The sequence below is a fragment of the Mesoplodon densirostris genome, chromosome 1 (genome assembly GCF_025265405.1).
Source record: "Mesoplodon densirostris isolate mMesDen1 chromosome 1, mMesDen1 primary haplotype, whole genome shotgun sequence".
In the NCBI taxonomy this organism is placed as follows: Eukaryota; Metazoa; Chordata; class Mammalia; order Artiodactyla; family Ziphiidae; genus Mesoplodon; species Mesoplodon densirostris.
In genome coordinates, this window is record NC_082661.1 from 226,030 (window position 1) to 239,834 (window position 13,805).

The window sequence follows — 13,805 nt, forward strand, 5'->3', positions numbered from 1 at the left end:
GGACCAGGGCTCGAACCCGCGTCCCCGGCATTGGCAGGCAGATTCTTAATCACTGCGCCACCAGGGAAGCCCTAATGGAATTTTTTAAACAAGCTCCTAAAACTCCAAAGATGCTCAGATTCTCAGCACAAAGATATCAGTACTGTCATCTTGATGGCCTTAAACCTCCTAACACTCAGGGCTGATGGTTCCTGGGGCTGAGAGAAGCCCTCCAGGTGGCTGACTGAGACCACCTGGGCCTCCTGCCAGGCCTCCCAGCACCCCTCCTGAGCCAGCCCAGACAGCCTGACTCCTGCACCCAGACTCATGAAACCTGAGACGTCAACAACACAGAACTCTGTGCCTGATGCACGCTGTGTTCTTCCATGGCCCTAGGACCAAAGAACAAAAATAAAAACCCTCCTGAAGCCCAGATTTCTCTCACAGCTGTCTGACAGGCAGGTGCCCCAAGTGAGACAACTCCAGAGACACAAAGCAGTGGACACACAGACAGAGCTCTGGGGGCAGAGGGAAGGTCCCTGGGAGGGCGATTTGACCCAAGATGAGAAGTCGATAAGAAGGTGCCAGGCTGGAGGGCGGAGGGCGTGTCTGGCACCACAGCCCAGAGCCTGGCCACTTGGGGCTGAAGAGAAGCCCAGAGGCAGTTCTCCAGGCATGCATATGCTCCTCCAGGGAGCCAGGGCCCCAACCCGAAGCAGGACACACCCTGCAGCCCAAGGTCTGAGGAGGGTCAGCAGTCACTGACCTCGAGGTGGGCGCCAGGCCGGTGGGCCCTGTGCCTGCCACATGGAGTCCCGGCCTCTGCAGCTCCTGCACCTCCCTGCACAGGCTAGCCTCCAGCTGCACCGCCTCCCCGGGACGGTCCTGGAAAGATGCCCAAGCTCTGCCGTGGCAGCCGTGAGACTGGCCATTGCCACCCTCACCTGAGGCTTCTGTCCTTTTCTCAGCTGTGAGATGGGGGCCGTGCAGCCCATTCCCTGGGGCTCTGAGGATGCAGCGAGGGAAGATGGGAGAAGCTGAGCACAGCACCCAGGCCCCCGACACGCTCCCCACATTTATCCCATCACTGCCCAGGATACCCTCACACGCTCACCCCAGCACCGCCCAGGATACCCTCACACGCTCACCCCAGCACCACCCAGGGCACCCTCACACGCTCACCCCAGCGCCGCCCAGGGCACCCACTCCTCTGCACCCTTCAGGCCTCACTGTTCACCTCCTCCAGAAAGCCCTGGGCCCTCGGGTCAGAACAGGGCGCCCCCTCCCCCGCGCACTCCTGTCTCACACTCGCTGGCCCTCGCCCAGACCATAGGGCAGCCAGTGCCTGAACAACGGGGAGGTCCACTGGCTCTGCTGCCACCAGCAACAAGAATTCAGACACCTGTGAACACACCCAGGGTCCAGGGTGGCCGGCGTAGGCGGGCGACGTGCTGGGGGCACAGGGCCCTGCAGTGACCGGAGCCTGGGGCACGACGCGGACAGAGCAGCCCATGCTGCAGCTCCAAGGACGACTCTGGACAAAGGACGCTTTTACACACTTTATGTTCTTCCAACTGCACCAGCAGCAGCATCCCGCATCTCCCTTCTCCAGGAAGACGTCGCGCTCAGCTCAAGCTCAGCCCTGGCCGGACTCCAGCAACGTGGGAAAGGAGGGAGCTGACCCCAGTGACATTAACAGTCCAAATCCCAAGCCCGACTGAACCTTGTCCATCAAAGGAAAGCGTGGGGCCAGCCTCCCCGGGACCCAGGAACCCGGGGAGCAGAGCTGAGCTCAGAGCCGGGCTCCGGCCGCTGCGCCTGCGAATCCCACAGAGCGATGAGCCGGTCAGCCTCCCTCCAGCCGGACAGCAGAGCCCCGTGCGTGGTGGAGTAAAACGTCCGGTGTGTGGCTTCCCCTGCAAACAGGACCTGGAGCTGCAAAGAAGGGTGGGCTTAGGGTGGGTGCAAAGGGTCGGCCACAAGCCTCACACGCTCCTCCCCAAACCCAGAGTGAAAAACCAAAAGGATGGAAGTCAGCAGGAAAAAGATAAGAAAATTCAAGGGCCAACTCAGAAGCCCACCATCCAACCAGAAATCCAGAAAAAGAAAAAGGAAAAAAAAAAACATGATGAGATAATTCAAGAGCATCCCAGATGAGTGAATATGTGCCAGAGGGCAGCACCGCTGGGCTCGGGGTGAGCCCGTGAGTGTGGGGCTTCTTGCTCGTTCAAGCTTCCGCAGAGATTTGAAAACCAGGGGACACAGGGAAGAAAGGCATCAGAATGGCCTCCGGCTTCCAGCAGCAACACTGGAGAACATCTTCAAAACCCTAAGGGAGGGCTTCCCTGGTGGCACAGTGGTTGAGAGTCCGCCTGCCAATGCAGGGGACACGGGTTCGTGCCCCGGTCCGGGAAGATCCCACATGCCGCGGAGCGGCTGGGCCCGTGAGCCATGGCCGCTGAGCCTGCGCGTCTGGAGCCTGTGCTTCGCAACGGGAGAGGCCACAACAGTGAGAGGCCCACGTACCGCAAAACAAAACAAAACAAAACAAAAAAAACCCTAAGGGACATGGCTCTCCAACTAGCATTTACACCCAACGTGGGGCTTTTACACGGCTGTAAATCCTTGGACACTCCTCCCATGGAAGTGCGGTCTGTGTCCGGCCCCTTGAATCTGGGCGGGCTCCCGACCACTCTGTCCAGCCGGTGTGGCAGGAGTGGTGCTTCCTGACTTCCCAGCTCCGTCGCTGGAGCAATGCAGCTGCCCCTCCCCAGAAGGCCTGCGCTGGAGGCCCAGGCGGCCACAGGGCAGCGTGACAGCCAACACTCTGTGAGGAAGCCCAAGCCACACGGAGAGGCCTGGGGCAGGTGCTCCAGCCAGCGTCCCAGCCATGCTCAGGGCAGATGTGAGAGCAGCAGCCTCAGATGACCCCAGCCCCAGCCCTGAGTCACCCCAAGCCCATCAACTTCCCAGCTGAGACCCCAGATGTCGTGGGGCAGAAACAACCGTCCCACGGTGGCCACCTACAGAATCCATCAGCCCAGAGAAGTGGTTGTTTCCACTGCTGGAAAAGAAACCAAGGCACCCTCGCCAGCGCAGGTGTGGAGAGTGCCCACGGCAAACAGGATGTGTGAACACTGAGTAGCAGTCTTAGCAAAATTTCTGCATCACACCTAGGAGGGTGGGGAGAGGTCTGAGGGCTGGGTGGGCAGATGAGTGCAAGAAAGCTAAAACTTTATGTGCCATGGTGAGAATTCAATCAGTAATTCTTAAAACTGAAAAATCAAAGAGCACTTAGAGGGACTTCCCTGGCGGTCCAGTGGTTAAGACCCTGCGCTTCCAGTGCAGGGGGCGCGGGTTCGATCCCTGGTTGGGGAACTAAGATCCCACGTGCCTCGAGGCACGGCCAAAAAAAAAAAAAGGCACTTAGAAAACTGAACACAGAATGTTGGATGATGTGGAGCAATTATTGTGAATTTTAAAGTGTGATAACAGTGCTGTGTCCTTGATCTTTTAGAGATGCACACTGAAATATCTGCAAATGAAATGACATCACCTGTGGGACATGCCTAGTAACAGGTATGGGTGAGGCCGGGGCAGTGAGATACCAGGAACAGACAGCTGTGAAGCTGGAGACAGGAACCCAAAGGTTCTGCCAACCTTTGTAACATTTAAAGTTTTACACAATTAGATGTTTTGTAAAAAGTGGTAGCACTATAATGGAAAAGAACCTGAGAAAAAATACGTGTGTGTGTGTGTGTATGTATCTGACTCACTTTGCTGTACACCTGAAACTAACACAACATTGTAAATCAACTATACTTCGATTTTATAAAAAAGCTTTAAAACAGTGGTAGCATAAGCCTGTTATTTAGAGATCAGAATCAGCCTGAAGAACAGTCTGGGAAGGGGCAACGGCGTGCCCCCCACCAGAGTGCTGTATTTTGTTTTATTTTATTTTGTTAGCCAGCACCATAGAATCCTCTGACGCTTTAAGCCACATGTATGTATAATTCTGATAAAAATAACACATTTTAAAATTACTGTTAGTTTCAAAAAGAAAATGGACTCTGAGTCTCGGGGTCCCAGCCCCCCACTGGATCGCGCCCAGCAGCCCTGGCCTCCGTGGGACCTATCCCGGGCCCTGGGCCTTCAGCGGGACCCCAGTGCCCTCGCCAGGCAGCTGTGTCCTACCTGGGCACCCCTGCCGTCCGCAGGGAGGGGCTGGGCCAGCAGGTCCAGGTCGTCCCCGGAGCTGCCCACGGCCACGTAGCTGTAGGAGCCCTGGGTGTATGGGGCACTGTGCCAGCGGGACCTCAGCACACTCCTGGGCGCGGGGAGCCGGGGGTTCCCTAGACCAAGAGACACTCGCATTAACAAGGAGCCTCTGGGGCTTCCCTGGTGGCGCAATGGTTAAGAATCCGCCTGCCATTGAAGGGGACACGGGTTCAAGCCCTGGTCCGGGAAGATCCCACATGCCGTGAGCAACTAAGCCCATGCGCCACAACTACTGAGCCCGCGTGCCACAACTACTGAAGCCCGTGCACCTAGAGCCCGTGCTCTGCAACAGGAGAAGCCACCGCAATGAGAAGCCCACGCACTGCAACAAAGAGTAGCCCCTGCTCGCCGCAACTAGAGAAAGCCCTCGCGCAGCGACAAAGACCCAACACAGCCAAAAGTAAGTTAATTAATTAATTTTTAAAACAACAACAACAACAACACCAAGGAGCCTCTCACCGTAAGGACTTGGCAGCTAAAAATAAGAGACACTGCCCAGGATAAAACCAAGGCCCAGAGGGTGTTAGTAAGGGGCTCCCCTCAGGAGGCCCTGGAAGCAGAGCCCCCGAAAGGCACCGCCGCCTTTCCCAAGCCTCAGCGTCTTGTCTGTGAAGCTCTGATTAGGGACACCTGCATTCATCTTGGTGGCAGAATTTAGAAAAGAGAAGTGGGAAGTGTCCCTCAGAGACAAGAACTCTAGTGATGCACTCATGGGAAGGAGAGTCCCCGGACACTCAGGGCTGAACCCAGTTCCTCTCTGGTGAGAGGTCTGGTTCCCGTCAGAGACCAGCCACCAGGGCAGGAGGCGGCATGGCCCCTGCAGTCAGTACCTGTCACCCTGCGGAGCACCTGTGTCAGAGACAGGAGCACGTCCTCGTCCGACAGCGTCTCCATGAACTCGGACTCGAGCCCCGCAATGAAGCCGCAGAGTACCCAGCTGGCCCTGCTGGAGAGAAGCTGCGCTGGGACTGGACCCGCGACGCCCGGCCGGCCCCCACCAGGGCCAGTGGCCCCACCAATGTTGCCGCAAACTCCCAGGGCCCCTCGACATGGGGTCTGCAAGGTCAGAACTCTCGGGGCACCAAGACGATTCCCTCTGTCTCCACCACTGAGCGCCGGTGGGGACGGCCACCCCCTGCACAGTCGGGGACTCAACAGAACCTATGAGCAGCGCCGGTGGCTTCCCTGCCGCCCACACACACTGGGAAACGCCCCAGCACTGCAGTGTCCCGTGAGGCAGCGAGTCACCAACTGTGTCAAGTCCTGACCCTCGGGTGCGTGTCTTTCTAATACCCCGTGTGACAGGCCGGAGGGGACGGGGCACACCATGCGGACCCTGGCTCGGCTGCCAGGGGCATTCGGGCCTGGGTATCTGGCAGACACTTTCTCGTAAATGAGCAAAGTGTGTCTCTTACAAAGAAAACAACTGCAAGCATTTACTGCATGTTCCAGGTCCCAAGAGATGCTGACAAGCTGCACACAGTGGGTCTCCATCTGTCCCTGCAAGGGGTGGGCCCAGGGTGTCTGTCTTACCATTTAAGGTGCCCTTGGAATCCCTACCCATTCAAACTCTCCAGAAACACCTCACAAAGAATCGACGTAGCACTGGATCCCACGCAGAGCTCACACTAGGCTTCCTCGGAGAAACCTGGGAAGAGCACATACCCGAAGGAAGGCAGGACCCAAAAGCCAATAAGCTTCTTGAACCAGGTATCCTGCAACTTGGGGGCGGCGTCCTCCAGGGGCGACGTGTCCCTCCACACCACCTGGATGTGCTGGCAGTCTGGCTGCCAGAAAGGCTCCTCAAACTCCAGGAAGATTTTATTGTTGGTCCCAAAGCCTATTTTCCTGATCGCTTCCGCCTTCTCGGTGGGCAGTGGCGGCTCAAAGAAGGTGTCCAGACGTTCTTTAAGAAAACCTGGAATTCATAAGTAGACACCACGTCAATCGCTTAAACCAGAACTGACAGCCACGGGAAGGCACCCTGACCCCGTCACAGGAGTCAGAGAAAGAGGCGTCTGGGACCCACACAGCCTGGCCATCGGGAATCCTGGCCAGCACCTCAGTGCAGGGACACAGCAGGCCCCATGAACACCTGGCCGGGCAGGAACAGGTCGCAGGGCCCCCAGACTCCTCTGTGGGGACAGTTCTCCCTCCTGAGCCTCTGCCTCTCAGTCTGCCCAGGGTTAGCCTGGAGGGGCAGCGAGACACACTGGCTTTACCCAGAAGCCCCTGAAAAGTAAGCAGGTTCAGCCCAAAGCCAAACGCGAGGAGATGAAACATTCGCAGCACAAGCCAACCTCGCAGGTCTGCAAGAAGAGGACGAACAACCCCCCAGGGAACAAGGCACCAGCCGTGAGCATCCACAGAGGGGACCGTCCCTCCACGGCCGCCCTCTCGGCGCCAGAGCTTCAGCTCAGCAGTTCCTGCGACTGGAATTGATCCTACACATATGTGCCCACGAGTGTTTTTATTTTATTTTATTTTATTTTTTTTTTTTTGTGGTATGCGGGCCTCTCACTGTTGTGGCCTCCCCCGTTGCGGAGCACAGGCTCCGGACGCGCAGGCTCCGGACGCGCAGGCTCAGCGGCCATGGCTCACGGGCCCAGCCGCTCCGCGGCATATGGGATCCTCCCAGACCGGGGCACGAACCCGTATCCCCTGCATCGGCAGGCGGACTCTCAACCACTTGCGCCACCAGGGAGGCCCCCACGAGTGTTTTTAAACACACATGTGTACAACACTGTGTGCAACAGAACAAGTGAAAGCCATCTAAATTTGCATCAGTATCAAGTAAAGACACCTACATACGAGAAAACACAGTGTGGCTGTAAAGAACAACAGGACAGGTGCCTGGCCCCCTGTGAACAGCGACCACACAGCCGTAGCGATGCACCTACTGACTGCAGCAGTTTCAGTGACCACGCACCACAGTTGTGCATGAACAAGGCCATCCATGTAAAAGAAAAAACACCATGATAGACCTGCCTGTGCTGATTCGGAAACGAAGGAGCAGCAGAACACCGTGCTAAGATGTCTGGTGTGATTCCATCGTGGGAAAAAGGAGCCGGGCACTGAGCAAGCTTCTCCATACCCAACGCTCTGTGAGGGGACAGGCAGGACATGCGGCCACCGCCCTCGGGGTGGGGATGGGGGTGGGGGGAGACTCTTGCCCTTCATTTTCCATCCATTCTGGCACCTGCTAGCTTTGTGAACTTGGGCAATTAAGTGACTTAGCTCTGTTCGCATTTGTCAAATGGGCATGGGGCAGATGTGTCCCCGGCTGCCCCAGGAGTAAATGAGAGAAGTAGGCACAGACTTGCTTTCAACCATCTCTACCTTTTACCCAATTGCCCGCTCTTACTCCAAGACTTGCGTCTGAAGCATCAGATCTGGAATTAAATAGGATTATACGCACGACTCCTTCCTCGATGACCACTGGGACCTAAACTCGAGACCTGGCTTTCACGCCCTCTGCACCGCTAAGGAAGCAGTTTGGTGAACCTCCCAACCTTTCCATAAATTACCTCCAAAAGGAGCAAGACACTTGCTGTCCTGCGTTTTCTCTTCCTGTGAAACTTTATTCCAAAGCACTCGACTGCTACAAAGCACAACCAAATAACTCTATCCCAAACTCAGAAAGAAAATGTGGGCTTAGCAGCCAACAAACGCCCCAGAGCCAATGAGGCTGAAGAAAGCCAGAGGCCAGGGGCCCCTGGGATGGGAACTGGAGGGGCTTTACCTAACGGCACGGTGACAACCACGTGATGCGCTGGGAAGCAGCCTCCATCCTCACATTCCACCAGCACCGGAAACGTCTCCCCAGGAGCAGAAGCTTCCTCGAAGGACCCATTCCAGTGAATGGTCTTCACTGGCTTGTTAAAAACCATCACGTCCTTGGGCAAGGAGGCCATGATGCGGTCTGTGAGTCCTTGGTAGCCCCTGGGAGAGACAGAGGTGTCCCGTGGTTAGGACCAGGCCCTGGAGGTGAGTCTCTGAAACAAGCCCTCCAAGCTCACACCAGATCAAGGAGCTGCAAGGGGCTGTGGTCTTGGCCTGGAGGCCTGGCTCAGCCAGGGAGGAGAGCAGGGAGGGAGGGGCGTCTCATGGCAGGATTAAATGAGCAAAGGGATGCAAAGCTCCCCAGGTAATCTGTGGAAAGCAGGTCCCTCCTCACCAAGCCCAGGGCTCTTGTTCTGGGCATCTGCCTGGTCACAGTGCCCTCCCTGTGCAGGGCAGTTCTGGAGAGTCTTGTGAGTGCCCCATGGGGGAACAGCCACACCGACACAGAGGAGGGCCTGTCTGCCTATCTCTGAGGTCGAAGCCCCTGCACAGTGCTTACAAGCAGGAGGCCTCCTAAACGTGGGAGAAGCAAAGCATTACAAGATGCATTTTCCTTCTTCTTTTTTTTTTTTTTCCGGTATGCGGGCCTCTCACTGTTGTGGCCTCTCCCGTTGCGGAGCACAGGCTCCGGATGCGCAGGCTCAGCGGCCATGGCTCACGGGCCCAGCCGCTCCACGGCATGTGGGATCTTCCCGGACCGGGGAAAGAACCCGTGTCCCTTGCATCGGCAGGCGGACTCTCAACCACTGCGCCACCAGGGAAGCCCGCATTTCCTTCTTTTAATCACTTGTTTCTGAGAACAATTCTTTTCTTTTTCATAAGTGTGCAAAAACTAGGGAAGAAAATGACCAATCTCCCTAAAACAGGGAAGACAAACAGCCCCGTCTCTCCCACCCATCCCCTTTCTGCCAAAGCTTGGCCTGAGGTACAGGTAGGGACCCCTGGGGTGCATGGGGGTACTTGGGGTGCATGGGGGACCCCTGGGAGGCACGGAGGGGTCTGGGTACATGGAGGACTGTCTGGGTGGGTGGGGCACGCACATACCCAGGAAGGGTGCAGTCCAACCCTGGCAGCACAGTGTACTCCCCGAAAGGTGCGAGGGCCACCAGGTCCATGCTGTGGGTACCGCTCACACAGCACTCCACGTTGAACAAGTTGTTCAGGATGGCCAGCTTGAGCCTCTTGGTCTCCTCCTCCTCTGTCCAGCTGGCCATGTGCTGGCGGATCTCCTTCTTGAGGTACTCCCCGACACTGGGGGCGGGGGTCTCAGCCGCGTGCAGGAACTCCCTGGCCTGGTCTGTGAGACTGTAGAACAGTCTGGCCATCTCCACCACCAGCTCAAGGCTCACACTTTCCCCGGAGCTGGCATAGGACACAGAGGGCAGGCCCACGTGACCCCCGGTCTCGATCAGCTGGTTCTCCTCCGACAATGCCTTCTCCCCCAGCAGCCCGTACTTGGCAGCCAGCTGGAAGACGGGGTTGCCCTGCGAGGGCCCATGGATCCAGTGAGCGCCCACCTCCACCACACCACCTGGGAGGGAGCAGGGGAGGCCACTGTGAGGCTCCTTCCCCTGAGCCCTTCTTCTGTACACGGAGCCCTGCCCTTCCCAAATATGCTCTGAAAATCAGCCGGAGGCCCACAGGGTCCCTGAGGACCACAGACTCTCCCGGCAGGGCCCATCAGACCTAGTTTAAGGGGAACACCCGCGAGGGGCGACCTGGAGGCTGGAGGGGGAGCTACCTGCGGGGCCAGAACCGGGGGCAACTGTGCAGAGCCACGGGTTCCCCACGCACGGCAGGGGCCGGCCCTGCTCATGCGGGCAGCTGAGTTTCGGGGACCACTGAACTTCGGTTAATTAACTGAAGCAGTGCGAGGATTCACTCAAGGGGCCAGATAAGGGTTCCGGGTCGCTTAACCCCGGACGCAGGCCGAGCCAGGAGACGGCAGAGCTCTGGCGGCACGGACTGGGCTCTGGGAAGGGGTTCCGGGAAGGAGTTCCGGTAAGGAGTTCCGGGAGGGCTGTTACCGAAGCTGTGCTCTGAGCGGATGCGGCCACCGGCGCGGGCCGTGGCCTCCAGAACCCGCAGGTGCGGGAAGGCCGGGTGGCAGCAGAGCCTCTGCGCCGCGCCCAGCCCCGCGATGCCGCCGCCCACCACCAGCACTCGCGGGCCGCGGCCCGGGGCCTCCGCCTGACGGCCACTCGACTGCATCGCTCCGTCCCGCGCAGTTCCCGCGCGTCCCCGCCGCTCGGAGGCTCGGAGAGCCGGAAAGAGACATGAAGTTGGCCCGGGACGCGGGGCGGGGCCGGAGTTTGAAGGGGGCTCGGGGCGCGGGGCGGGGCAGAAGGCGGGGCCAGAGGTGGACAGGGGCTCGGGGTGCGGGGCGAGGATGCTGGGCGGGGCGGGGCACTCGGGGCGGGACCGGAGGTGGAGCAGGGGGCGTGGGGCAAGGCCGTCCTCCGCGTCGGTCCCCCTTGGCTCCGCGCGCCCCTCTGGGTTGGGCCTGGGGCTGTCCCTATGGGTCTGGCCCACGCCCTAGGATGGGAGGGCGAGGGCGAGTGCGGAAGGGTCCGTGAGTATACCCCGGTGCCGGCCGGTGTGGACAAGCGTCCCCACCGAGGGAGAATCGGGGCGGCCGGCTGGCCAGTCGGGTTGTGTCCCCTTCCTAAGGAGACGTGGGGACGGCGACCAGAAGGCGGAGGAGGCGCCTCCTAGCTTCAGACGCGGAGGCGAGCGCCGTCACCTCCCGACCCGGTGGAGCGCGTGGACGGTGGGTGCTGAGATGTCAGGGCGGGACGGGGAGAAAGCCTCCAAGCGACGACACTTTTGTGTGTGTGTGTGTGTGTGTGTGTGTGTGTGTGTGTGTGTACACAGTCACAAGTCTACAAACACAGGATGCAGCACACATAAAGTACAAAGTTCAAGATAAACGGTAAATGGAGAAACAAGTCTTACGTCCCTCCCTCCCCCTCCGGCCCCAGGAAAGGAAGACATATTCAAGCCTGCAGGCATTTCTGGAGAACTCCTCTAGTTCCGGCAGGTCTCCCCTACTGCCTTGCAGGGATTAGAAAGCTCCTGCCTTCTGCTAAAAGGGTCCTCAGGCTTCCCTGTAAACCCAGTTAGGGCACATCATTCCTCCTCAGCCACACTTGGGTACTGCTGCTCCAAACCACGGCGCACCCGTGCCTCCGTGGACTTTCCGTGGCCACCTGTTCCCTGTGGGGTGAGGGTAGTCAGGGAGGGGAGTTAGCTCCAGGCTGGGCAGGTAGTCTTTCTGTTTGGGGTGTTCCTCCTTCTCCAGAAGGAGCCCTTCTCTCTCCCTGTGTTGCCCTCCTCAGCCATATATTCTTGTCCTTGGATTCACTTTCCTGTTTTGGTGAAGCTGAAAAGAGGTGTCTGGGAGATTATTTTTTTTTTAAGATATTGCAAAGCTGAAAATGTCTTCATTTTGCCCTCATACTTGATTTGTAGTTTGCCTGGACATAGAATTCTAGGTCAGAATCCTCTTCCTTCAAACTCTGAAGGCATTGCTCCCTTTCTCCTTCCTCCTAGGGGTGTTGTGAAGAAATCCACAGCCATTCTAATTTCTAATCCTTTACAAGCAGTGGGGACATTTTCCTCCCTGGAAGTTCTTAAGATCTTCTCCTGAAGTTTCACAACGTGGTGCTTCCATGTGCCTCGGTTGTTCCTTACTGTGTTGGCCACTCAAAGGGCCCTCAGTCTGGAAACTCCTGTCCTTCAATCCTGGCAAATGATGTCATTGATTATTTCACTAATCAATTGTTTGTACTGATGACTCATCCCTAAGCAAACTCTTGAGGGTTTACTCTTACCTCTTCCTAAAGTCCTTAATTTAGGCTGTCAGGCTTTGAGCCTGGCCCTTGAATGCTCACATGTGTTCTCTCCTGTTTCCCATCTTTACGTTCTGCTCTCCTTTCGTTAGGTAGTTAGTCAGACATTAGCAGCAAGGACGTGACAGCGGCGAGAAAGACAAGAAGAAGCAATCGAGTCACACCCAACCATCTGGGGACCCTCCTGACATTAGCAGCAAGAAGGTGACAGTGGTGAGAAAGACCAGAAGGAGCAATCAAGTCACACCCAACCATCTGGGGACTCTCTCCTGACCCCACCCAGAACAGTTGAAACTATGGTCATATGGTGGGCAGCTTATCCTGTTAAAGAGGGGCACAGTAACACAAGGGAACTTCCCTGGGCTGCGCATGCCCCGACCAGACAGGTGTATAACCTATAGTAAACCCAAACTCATTATACCATCATTATAATAAAATCTATGTATGCTTTTGCCCCCCGCCCCCGTGGGCGTTTCTTAGTGATTGAAGGATGAGAGCACGCGCAGCAGTAAACTTGTTACATAGCTCGGGACTGTCGATCAAGTAATGATCCCCTGTCACTCGCCCCCGCCTCCCTGCAAAATGCTCCTTAAAAGCACCCTTAAGCCGGGGGCGGGGGGGGCTCCCCGGGGCTCCCCGGGGCTCCCCTGGTGGCACAGTGGTTGAGAGTCCACCTGCCGATGCAGGGGACGCGGGTTCGTGCCCCGGTCCGGGAAGATCTCACATGCCGTGGAGCGGCTGGGCCTGTGAGCCATGACCGCTGAGCCTGCACGTCCGGAGCCTCCGCCTGTACGGGAGTGCTGCTTTCAATTCACAGAAACAGCCCTCTCTCTCTCTCTCTCTCTCTCTCTCTCTCTCTCTCTCTCTCTCTCTCTCTCTCTCTCTCTCTCGGAGAGTGTACCTTTGCTTTGATAAACTTTGCTTTGGTCTTGCTTCACTTCACTGAAACAGCCTGCTCTCAGAAACAGCCCGCTTTCTCTCTCCCTCTCTCTTTCTCTCTCTCTCATAAAGCAAATAGACTTTGCTTTATGCTTAAGCTTAAAGCAGTAGTTTGCTATTCTTTGCTTACTATCACGGAACCAAGATTGCTAGCCTGGGTCTTCCGTTGACCTCCTTTTGTTATAACGCACGTCAACCCGGTGACACTTTCTGTGTGATTTCTTCCATTGAGGCTTTCGTTTCTGCTGTCATAGTGTTCATTTCCAGGAGCCCTTTCTTCTTGTACAAATGTTTCTTTTTAGAAAGGGGAGGGTCTCTTCTTGCTTCATCTTCCAGGGAGATTGTCCTCGCTGATCTGGAGACGTGAAGTGCTATGCTCCTGCTCAGTCGCTGTGCTCTGGGTTCTTCTTCCTGTTTCTTTTGGCTCTGTCTTCCAGGAAGAAGCTCTCTGAGATGTCAGGTTATGTTTGTCTGTCTGCTGGTGACGAGGAATGGTAGACCAGATGGCTGTTTGTGAGTGGGGCTCGTCAAGTTTGAGCTTGGTTCTGGGGAGGCTGTTATTTGGGGAACCTCCATCCTTATCCCTAGGTCTTTCCTCTTGGGTTGGTCATGCTCCCTAGGAAGAGTCTTCCAGTCTCCTGCCTGGAGCATATAGACCTGGTTGCCAATATTTTGGGAGCCAAAGAGTGGACAGGAGTGGGGAGGGTCAGCTTACTGGATGCAGTAGACCCACCTCCAGCTGTGCCTGCTGTCCCCTTCCTGGGTCCCTGTTTGCAGAGAATAGCCTCCCAGGATGCTGCCAGTCACCCAGTGCCACTTCCTGGAATGTGAAAAGGGATTTAGGAATCTAATTGCTTCTTAAGCAATAAGACAGGACCTATGCAAATAATCAAGCTGTGAAGACTCACCCCTGAG

The 13,805-nt window shown here is 56.9% G+C and overlaps 1 protein-coding gene across 5 annotated transcripts; it reads right to left on the reverse strand.

The window, feature by feature from the left end:
• Positions 1-1,508: 1,508 nt before the first annotated feature.
• PAOX (polyamine oxidase) lies at positions 1,509-10,397 on the reverse strand. 5 transcript variants are annotated; one of them, XM_060098288.1, is made up of 7 exons: positions 10,128-10,397; positions 9,145-9,462; positions 8,000-8,199; positions 5,923-6,175; positions 5,088-5,203; positions 4,174-4,331; positions 1,627-1,914 (listed from the first exon to the last, which is right to left on the reverse strand). In XM_060098288.1, the coding sequence occupies exons 1-7, from the start codon at positions 10,376-10,378 to the stop codon at positions 1,711-1,713; spliced, it is 1,500 nt and encodes a 499-aa protein (XP_059954271.1). In that variant the 5' UTR covers positions 10,379-10,397; the 3' UTR covers positions 1,627-1,710. The 5 variants fall into 5 exon arrangements, with proteins under 5 accessions (XP_059954278.1, XP_059954271.1, XP_059954262.1 ...); XM_060098279.1 differs by having other exon boundaries at positions 5,088-5,200; positions 9,145-9,631; positions 10,128-10,396; XM_060098273.1 differs by having other exon boundaries at positions 9,145-9,631; positions 10,128-10,396.
• Between the last annotated feature and the right edge of the window lie 3,408 nt (positions 10,398-13,805).